This window comes from Hippocampus comes, unplaced genomic scaffold, assembly GCF_001891065.2.
Source record: "Hippocampus comes isolate QL1 unplaced genomic scaffold, H_comes_QL1_v1.1 scaffold67, whole genome shotgun sequence".
Classification (NCBI taxonomy): Eukaryota; Metazoa; Chordata; class Actinopteri; order Syngnathiformes; family Syngnathidae; genus Hippocampus; species Hippocampus comes.
Genome location: NW_017805221.1, coordinates 992,953 through 1,001,958, shown reverse-complemented (window position 1 = coordinate 1,001,958; position 9,006 = coordinate 992,953). Strand labels below are relative to the sequence as shown.

The following is a 9,006-nucleotide window of genomic DNA, read 5'->3' as shown; positions in this document are numbered from 1 at the left end:
CCCCCCCCCCAAAAAAAAAAGAAAAAAAAGAAAAACAAGGATGTCCAGTCCTCTCTTGAGGAATGGACTTGGGCACCTCTGTTTCCTGTATGTGAGAAAGTTTGGACCCCAACCCCCTGTCCCCTTCCCTGGGACAGGAAATACGGTCTTGAAATTCAACTCCAACTGCAAGCATGACCAGAAGGACCGTTTCTCACTGCACCCCTGCTTTGTTTGCTTGGGTCTGATGTCCAAGGCATGCAAGCATCCTCGTCGCTGCCACTGGAGCCTGGGCCGGAGCGAGGGGCTCCTCGGGGTCGGGACCTGTACACGTTTGTGACATCGGCGGCGGGTCACATGATGAGGACCCTCCAGAAGCCCCGCAGGAACCGCCCCTCCAAGCGGCAGGTCAACCACCGCCGCTTCCTGCACAACATGATACAGAGGTGTGTAGACGTGGGCGACTTCGACACTGCTTTCTTTCAACGCACGCTATCAGGGGTCAATTCGGACTCAGGCGCTCCAAACGGGAAGGCCTTTAATTTAACACGAGCATTTCATGTGAGGGAGGCATTCATTATTTAGGCTGCCGTGCGCTGGTCAATTGGGGCAAGGTGTTTATTTGAGGAAGGCGTTGATGACACACCCAATGACGAATTTGAGGCATGAGGTGTTTATCGGAAGTGGATGCCTCATGCTGAAACTAATGGGGTCACAGCAACTGATTACAGGTCGCTCTGAAGTTAATTGGGGTTCGGAATGTTTGTGAGGGAGTTTTGTCAAAAGTCGATGATTCACCCAGCAACAAATGGGGGCACGGCGTACATTTAAGCGAGGGCATTGTTTTGAGGTGTTTTGACATGTCCTTTCACTTGCAAACAGGAAGTTTGCTGACATCGAGGCGGCTAATCGCCGCCTCGCGTCCACTCTCTACTTGAAGGAGGCGGAGTCAACGCCTGAGCAGTCATGTGACCATTTGGACGGACGCAACCAGAAAGACGCCCGGGAAGTTGAAAGCGGGACAAAGGAACGACACAAGTCCTCAACATGTCCCGCAGATGAAACGATCTTCCTTAAGGACGATTCTGAAGACACCGCCCCCATCTCTCCCTCCTTGATGCCACCGCTTTCGCCGTTGTCCTTTGACGCCGCGCAAATGTTCGTCGACATCCCCGGTGACCCTCGCAACTTGGCCGATATCGCCGAGAGCGACTGGGAGGACATTATGGATCTGTTCTCTGTGGACGACGGTGCCATTCATCACACGGGTCACTTTTCGGAAAGCGACGACATAGACAGCGGATGCGGTGTCCGCGGCGATGGCGGACCAATCGTAACGGATTTACCCAAAGACGAAGACTACGCCATGCCCGAACCAGTTCCCGTGCAGTCCAGCTGCCAACACAGGATGATGTCAACGGGGGGCGTGGCTCAGTCTTTTTGGGCCCCGCCTCTGGAAGCCTCACTTGGCCACTTCGCGACGCCGCCTCACGAAGACCAATTGACGTTCACCGACATCCTAATTGACAGCGAGTCACCCGAATGTGCAGCTTTTAACACGGTTTATTACCATGGTGTTTACACCCCATAAAAAATACTGAGAACAAAAAATGGAACTGGCGGATCAAATAAATGATCCATTCAGTACTTTTGTTTTGTGCGCGTGTGAAATAAAGCACACCGATGCAGCAAAGTGAAAACCAACAACATATATTAAAAGTGGACCCCGGACAGATGTCTTTTTTTTTTACAGCATCATTAACAAACAAAACCAAACCAATGTTTCAAGTTGCACAGTAGCCATGAGCAAACCATAAGTGAGAAAAGTAGAAGCAAAACACCTTTGAGAATCAGCTTGCCTCGACCGAACAGAGCTTTGTGGCGTTCCACAATTCAACTTTGGGGCTCGTGAACGCACGCGTGTTCACGGACAGTCGATGCTGATATGGACAATTCTACCCGCTGCTGGTGTGCAAGGTGCAGCGGTTACACAACACACAAGTCATTTGCATATTGCCAGAAAAAGCACTTAAAAACACACAAATCGAAAACTCATTGGTGTGTGTTTTACAATTAGGTCCAGCTATCTGGAGAGCCGAGAGTTTTGATCGTTTTGTTTTTCCACACCATCACGAGGGACTATGAAATAAAACATTCAGCATTTATGGTTACTGTAAAAATGCAATTGTGGACATTTTGAAAGCAAATAAAAGGAATATTGCAGTCACCCGATCTCAACACAATCGTCTTGGCATTTGCGCAAGACAAAAAACGAAATGTAAAATGGCTTCATATCGTATCTTTGCCAAACCGCCTAATCGTCAATAAACCATCAATATTGTTTGTTGGTTTTGATCCGTTGTGGTGATGCGCAAAGACAAATATCCTAACAAGTCATTGATTGGTTTAAAACGCAATCCTGGCAGCTATGATTCGTTGCGAGCCTGTTGTTAGCGTAGCAATTAGCGTAACACACGTTTAATGATTTTGCCTTTACACACCACAAGCAATGCGAAACAAAACCACCACCACGTGATTTGACTGTGGCATTTGCATTTACAATGACGCAATTGTACTCCGAGCGGAAGCCAACGCTGGCCTTCTCACCTCATCTCAACCCAGTGGGAGCAGGCCAGCCGCCTTACATTACCAGAGACAAAAGTGAAGGCAGTAAGAGCCGCAAACAAGCGTCACGTGGCGCTTGAAATTGGTAATGGCAAAGGACTTTCACTTACCGGTACTTTGATAATTATGCCAAAGCAGCCCCTAAAAATGGACTCGACACAAAAGGGCTAGGCGGCAGACATTTTCCGTATCCATCCAAGCTTAAAGTCGACACATCAAATCCATTGTGGGTGGCGTGTAAAGGCAAAAAGAAAACCCCCAAAAAACTAGTTAATCATTGATTGGTTAAAATGTAATCCTTTCATTGTCTGGTAGCTCTCATTTGAGGCAAAGCCATCATTGCTCATGCTAGCTTTGCGCAGATCTAATGTCAACTCTGATTAAAAGGCAAACTTGTCTTCTACTGAACTGGTCCAGTGCATCCTTCATTTTGGTAATCATAAAGACGGGTCAGTGTATATACTTTCTCCACAGTCAAAACATTGACAACAATTCTAGAAACATTTGAGCGTGGGCAAAAAAAGCACTTTCTGCATCTTCAAACCTTTCGCGTCCAAAGCTAACGCTAATTTCATTTAGCTTAAGATGAAGCGCGCGGATATCACGAGAGAACAAAAATCCACCTGAGGTCATTTTAGAAAAAAAAAAAAAATCACTGACACTAGTTCATCCGATTTGGAGCTTCACTGATGCAAAAGGCAGGCTTTTATGACGTGATTTGAGCAAGTTTGTTTTCCAAGTTTAGCAGCCGTATGAGGAGCTCTGTGTGGCACAAGAGATCATCACGTTTGTCAAAGGCTGCATGCATGGCCACTGCAAGTCCACCATTTTCATTTCATGTTCATCCCATTCATTGGACCGTCAGTTTCCGTGGACATTACAAGTGAGACATATCTCATACTGTACACCCAATGCGATATGTATCATTCCGAGCTCTAGATATTCCGAATCAATGCGTCCCCTCTGCTCCACGTTCCCCATTTACGACGCAAATCCCAATGGTGCCAATTGTGTCATGTGAATCCAGCCCAAATGTCTCCATCGGGCACACGCATGTAAACAGTGTAAAAAATGTGACTGAAATATCCCCGAAAAGGAACAAGAAGAAGAAACATGAGTTCGGATGATGGCCAGGGTTAACAATAAAAGGTTATTCCTAACTTGTATTACTTGTTGCCTCGTCTTTTGTCTTTCCAACTCAACCTACAATATTCGTTTTATCTTGAAGGGAATTCATCCAATAGCAACGCCGGATGAGGGCAAATCTCTTTCTACTCTATCCTATGACCTTTTGTCCCTTTTCTCATCCACGCAGCAGCTGTCATTGCGGTTCAAATGTAACGCAGTAAACAATACTCAGACACCCGTCCAAATAAAATGCCTTCCTCAGTTTAAAAACAAAACCAGAAACACCCCCGCCACCCCCGCCCCCAAAAAGTGTTTTGCTTTGGATTAAAATACTTGGGGTAGAAAACTGCCTCCCCTGTGACAGACAGTAAATGTTTGTACAGTAAAAAAAAGCATCAACATATTTAGCTTGATATAAATTAAGAGAAATTCAAATGACTCAAGATTTTTGCACACAAATAAATTACACCCGCCGCGGAACGATTCGACAACCTGTTTCCGCGTGAGGTAGCATTTGCGAGCTACTTGTTCACGGGTGGATGGCAGCCGGCGGGCAAATTCCCCCGCCGTGTCAGCACAGAGGGCGGTCGCTATGCAAATGGCCCTTGTAAAAAAAGTCACACGGCGTATTCCGTCACGGTCAAATTTACACTTTGAATTAAATATCTGGCTCACGCAAATAGATTGTCTAATTTGTCACTCTGCGGCAGCCCTTTTATTTTGGTCATGGGAACATCAGGGGTGGGCAACATGTGGCTGGTGAGCTGCGCGCGGGCTCTGCGTGCAAATCAAATCCGGAAAAAAGCAAACAATTCAATCAATAAATAGTGGCCCGGAGATAGAAGGAGGGTCTCCTACACTGTCTGGAAAAAAAAGGCAGCGCTTCAATTTTCTTCTTTGCAACGGAACCCCAAGCTACAAATAAGTGCTCTTTGTGGTTTAAAGGAACATAAATAGTCTGAACTAGCAAAGGGACCATGTTTCTACTTTTTTGATGTCACATAAGGGTATAAAACAAGTGCTCGGTCCAAATGTATGGCACCGACAGTCATCGGCACCAGGGGATGGGCAACCGAATGCCGTTCAAACGAAGTGTCGACGGTTCGCTGTCGCTTGTGCGCTTTTCAGCTGCTCTTTAACTCCCACGATGCATTGCAGTACGCGATGCTGAACATATTTCGTCATCGGGTCATCATGGTTTGAGTGTGTTTTAGTTCCCCGGAACCCGATGCACCTGTGTCCCAATTGTACCCTAAGGTACATGATTTGCCTGGAAACGGTCTCCGTTTTAAGGGTCCCAATAGGCAGCCTGTTCAAGGAGCGCAAAAGGAGTTTAGCGCTCCACTGACAAGGCATTGGACCCTTCAAGGTGCACATCGAGCACCCTTTTCTGACAGGGTAGGGGGACGCCCACAACATTGTGGAGTCACTACAACAGCGGTGTTGATTTATTCCACCCCACTGTAGGGGCTGCGCTTTTGGTTAGCAACAGCAGCCAAATTCATTACAACGCCATCGATACAAGCTTTTTTTTTTTTTTAAATCAAGATGAAAAAGTGAGGCATCTAAATTGAGGGAGGCTTTTATTAGAAGGGCGGCTACTATTTGATGGAATGCAGTCAATTTTTTTTTCCCCTTCATAATTTCAATTTGGCCCCGGATAGCAAAAGGTTGCCCACCCATGATACAGTGTAAGGGTTGTCTAGTTCTACACCTTTACGCTGTGCAGCCGATTCAAATGTGAAAGTTGAAACTGCATCATGATGTCATTTCGAATGTTACATGTTGCATTGCAAGGTAAAAAAAAAAAAAAAATTGTAAAATCTCTTTTGTTTGCACTTGTTGAAAGGGAAAAAAAAAGCAACTTCCTTGAGCAATTCATTGACTATATCCTAAACTAGTGTTGCGTGTGTACGTGTGGTACATCATTGGTGTAGGTTGTTGACGCTGTAGGGCGGCGGGTTCGGGTCCAGGCTGTGCTCCGAGGACGGGGTCGGCGTTCGGGGCGTTCCCAGGGAGGGCGTGGGCGAGGCGGGCGGCTCCTCCGAATCCGAGTTGTCCAACGAGTACTCGTCCACCAGAGCTCGCCGTCCGCGCATCGTCAGCGGCAACGGAGTACGTCTGCACAATCGACTTAATTAGTACGGCATGTGGCTGCGTACGGCACGTCATCAATATAAGCCCAAAACGTCTCGGGAGTCAGTTAAAAGCTTTTTGTCCCAATAACGAACTAAAAGTACACAACATTGGACTATAATGTATCCCACTGCACAAACGTTTGCCCACCCCCGCCCAAATAAAAAAAAAAAGTATATGCCAATGGGATAAAATAAATACATTAAATCCACAAACGGTGAAAAAACATGGTTTACACACATGCACACATACAGACAGACACACGTACGCACGCACACACACACACACACACACACACACACACACACACACACACACAAGCACGCACGCACACACACAGGTTTAGACACGGACAGAAAAAAAGACGAAGAGCAAAAAACACAATGACCTACTGCTCTGGTCTCCATTCAGGGACGCTGAGTTTTGGTGTGACGTGGACAGATGGGCACAGATGGGACAGTGTTAGGTGAACACAAAGGGACGCAACGGAACAGAGCAAAGCAAAAGTAAAATGATGGTCAATGGTCAAGTGAAATGGCGCAGGCATGGCGGGAGCACGGCCGCCGCGCCTACCTGAGCTGGTTGCGCAGGGTGGTGATCTCGCGCATCCTGCTTTGGCTGTTTTCCGTCAGCTCCTCCAGTTCTCGCTGCAGCTTCCTCTTCTGCGCGTTGGAGCGCGAGTTCTCCTCCTCCACTTCTTCCAGCTGACGCTTCAGCTGCCTCAGGCGCACCATGGACTTATCCAGCTACGCCACACAGATCACATTTCAAATGAATAGAGGAAAAGCAAATCGCTCTCAGATGAAGACGGTGTATTTTCACTCCTTCTCGGTCTTGGGAATAAACCGAGGTTTGGTGTCATTCCGAGGTGAAAACTCCGCAGACAAATGGTTTCTCTTCAATGAAAGGTATTAAATGATGAGATCTTGTATACCTGGTCTCTGTACTGGTCGGCGTGCCTCCTCTCATCTTCGGCCTGCATCATCACCTCCTTCAGTTTCTTCTCCGTCTTCCTCACCAACTTGTTGGCAATAGCGCGCTCCCTAAGAGACAAAACCAACACTTTTATTTTAGTATTGATGTATAAGAGGTATTGATGATCAATTTCATCGTCCAAATTCACAACCATTTACTTTTTCATCCGTTTAGTTTTTTTTAAAACAAATTCATATGTGTAAAAAATGGTCTTACTCTTTTTTTTTTTAAATAATATAAATCCATCCGTTCCAATAATAGATAGATTTAACAACATTTAGTTGTTGTTGTTTGCTAGATTCTTGGAAGAAGAAGGAAAAACACAAACCCCCCCCCCCAAAACGAGGTGTTTTGGTCTCTCACTGTCTCTCCTGTTCCAGCTGCTCCTCCATCGATTCGATCTTGGTCTCCAAGGCGGCGACGCTGAGCCGGTGTTTGCCCCTGACGGTTCCCTCCAGCTCCTCCAGCCGCGTCTTCATGTCCTTGTTGTGGCGGTCCAGCTGCTCCCGCGCCGCCTCCGCCTTCTGGGCCAGGGTCCTCTCGCCCTGCAGCTGCACCGTCAGCGTCTCCACCTGAATGAAGGGAGGAAGGCGCAAAGTGGCTTTCCCCATTAAAATGAATTCAACTGCCATGAATTCGTTCCAGCCAACAACAACAACAAAAAACATCCCAAAATGTTAGGAATTAAGAATAACACTGGGCTAAAAACAGCACCAAAGAGGTTTTACGGAATGCCATTAATTTTTTGTTTGTGTGTTGCGAGTATCTTTAACTCATTCACTCCCAAAGACGTTTAAACGTCTTTTCAGACTTGGTCCAGAATTGGCTGGTACTAAATGAGTTAATGGGCGCAGTGTAGCAAGTGATGTCATGGAGACGTGTGGGCTGGTTGCGAGAGGCCGAATTTGCGTGGCCCACTTTTTGAGCCATTCCGTAAATGCCTGACAGTGCATCGGCAACGGCATGGGGGGTCTTTGGCTGAAAGAAATGCACCTGCAAAGCCATCTTTCGTTGTCTCTCTGACAGGAGCTCAGCATTGGTCTGCTCCTCCTCCAGCTCCTCCTCCAGTTGGCTGACTCGCATCTCTAACCGGCGCTTCTCTTCAAATAGCGCCGACCTGAACAAAGGCGCCGCCGTTAGCAAACAACACAACGAGCCCGACATGAATTTGACACGGGCGCATCGGGGTGAGACGTACTTTCCGGAGCTGTTGTTGACCATGTCGTCGGCCATTTCGTCTCTCTCTTGCTGAGCCTGCCTTCTCTGCCGGTCGGACACGGACAGCTCCTGCGCACGCAAAAATATGCCGTGCGGTTAGTCGGAGGAACAACAAACCATCCACATTTGTGTGATGGTTTCTGCGAGTCTGCATCTTGCGTGTCTTGGCGTGAGCCGTGGCCAAGAGCAGCTCCCGACTGACGGACGAGGTGTATTTTCTCCCCCAGCGCAAAATTGATTTGGGAACGCTGTCAAGTCAGGCGGTGCGTTTGACAAACCTCGGTGAGCTGCAGGACTTCGGCCTCCAGCGTTTGGATTTTCTTATCGTTGTCTTTGGACTGCGCGATGACCTCGTCTCGCGTGATCTTGGCCTCATCCAGCTCTCGGAGCGCCTCCTTGAGTTGACTCTGAGACAAAGCCGCCGAGATGTTTCGCACCACGTGTGTGTTGACAGTGGGGAAGGTGCTGGGCGAGCGCTTGCTACCTGCAGCTTCCGCAGATGCTTGACGGCTTCCTCCTTGCTGCGGCTGGAGGTTTCCACCTGAGCCTCCGAATCCTGGAGCTCGGCTTCCAGCTGCTTCTTGGTGAGCACGGCCTGGGAGCGCTGACTGCGCTCCTCCTCCAGCTGGATCTCCAGCTCCCTCACCTGGCAACACGAGGAAAGAGCACGCTCAGCCCCGCAGATATGCCCCGACGGTATGCTGCTCTCGGCTTGCCCGTCTCGACCTGCTTGCTCAGGGCCCTCCTCTTCTCCTCGCCCTTCTCCTCACTGCTGCTGATCTCCCTCTCGAACTGAGCCTTGAGCGCCTGCAGGGTGACCTCCAGCCTCAGCCTGGAGTTCTCCGCCTCCGTCAGCTCCTCCTCCAGATCCTGCGTCTGGGTACGGAGGCTTTCGGCTTCCGCCTCCAGAGCCCTCCGGGTCCTCTCCAGCTCGTGGACCTGCGC

At 48.4% G+C, this 9,006-nt stretch overlaps 3 protein-coding genes across 8 annotated transcripts in view; 1 reads left to right on the top strand and 2 right to left on the bottom strand.

Moving 5' to 3' along the window:
* Positions 1–3,453, bottom strand: part of rpl18 (ribosomal protein L18) — a 13,702-nt gene extending 10,249 nt beyond the window's left edge. Inside the window, exon 1 of the mRNA XM_019868975.1 lies at positions 3,430–3,453. Coding sequence (XP_019724534.1) covers positions 3,430–3,438 — 9 coding nt within the window. The 5' untranslated portion in view covers positions 3,439–3,453. The remainder of the gene's footprint in view (positions 1–3,429) is intronic.
* On the top strand, positions 236–1,750 carry c16h19orf85 (chromosome 16 C19orf85 homolog). The gene is made up of 2 exons (XM_019868972.1): positions 236–425; positions 862–1,750. Exons 1-2 carry the CDS (start codon positions 238–240, stop codon positions 1,568–1,570), a joined length of 897 nt encoding a protein of 298 aa, XP_019724531.1. The 5' UTR covers positions 236–237; the 3' UTR covers positions 1,571–1,750.
* A 339-nt stretch (positions 3,454–3,792) lies between the features above and the next one.
* Positions 3,793–9,006, bottom strand: part of myh14 (myosin, heavy chain 14, non-muscle) — a 32,452-nt gene continuing 27,238 nt past the window's right edge. For 5 of the 6 annotated variants that reach the window (XM_019868946.1, XM_019868951.1, XM_019868949.1 and 2 more), the window contains 10 exons: positions 8,788–9,000; positions 8,546–8,707; positions 8,340–8,468; positions 8,042–8,130; positions 7,837–7,960; positions 7,207–7,415; positions 6,803–6,911; positions 6,442–6,614; positions 6,261–6,284; positions 3,793–5,853 (listed from right to left, as the gene is read on the bottom strand). In XM_019868946.1, coding sequence (XP_019724505.1) covers positions 5,658–5,853; positions 6,261–6,284; positions 6,442–6,614; positions 6,803–6,911; positions 7,207–7,415; positions 7,837–7,960; positions 8,042–8,130; positions 8,340–8,468; positions 8,546–8,707; positions 8,788–9,000 — 1,428 coding nt within the window. In that variant the 3' untranslated portion in view covers positions 3,793–5,657. The remainder of the gene's footprint in view (positions 5,854–6,260; positions 6,285–6,441; positions 6,615–6,802; positions 6,912–7,206; positions 7,416–7,836; positions 7,961–8,041; positions 8,131–8,339; positions 8,469–8,545; positions 8,708–8,787; positions 9,001–9,006) is intronic. The other variant, XM_019868947.1, reaches the window with a different exon arrangement.

Excerpts from the sequence above, each read along its gene's own strand:
- c16h19orf85 (XM_019868972.1), top strand. The coding sequence starts at position 238 with ATGCAAGCATCCTCGTCGCTGCCACTGGAGCCTGGGCCGGAGCGAGGG. Across the intron at positions 426-861 it reads CTGCACAACATGATACAGAG|GAAGTTTGCTGACATCGAGG; the intron begins GTGTGTAGACGT and ends ACTTGCAAACAG.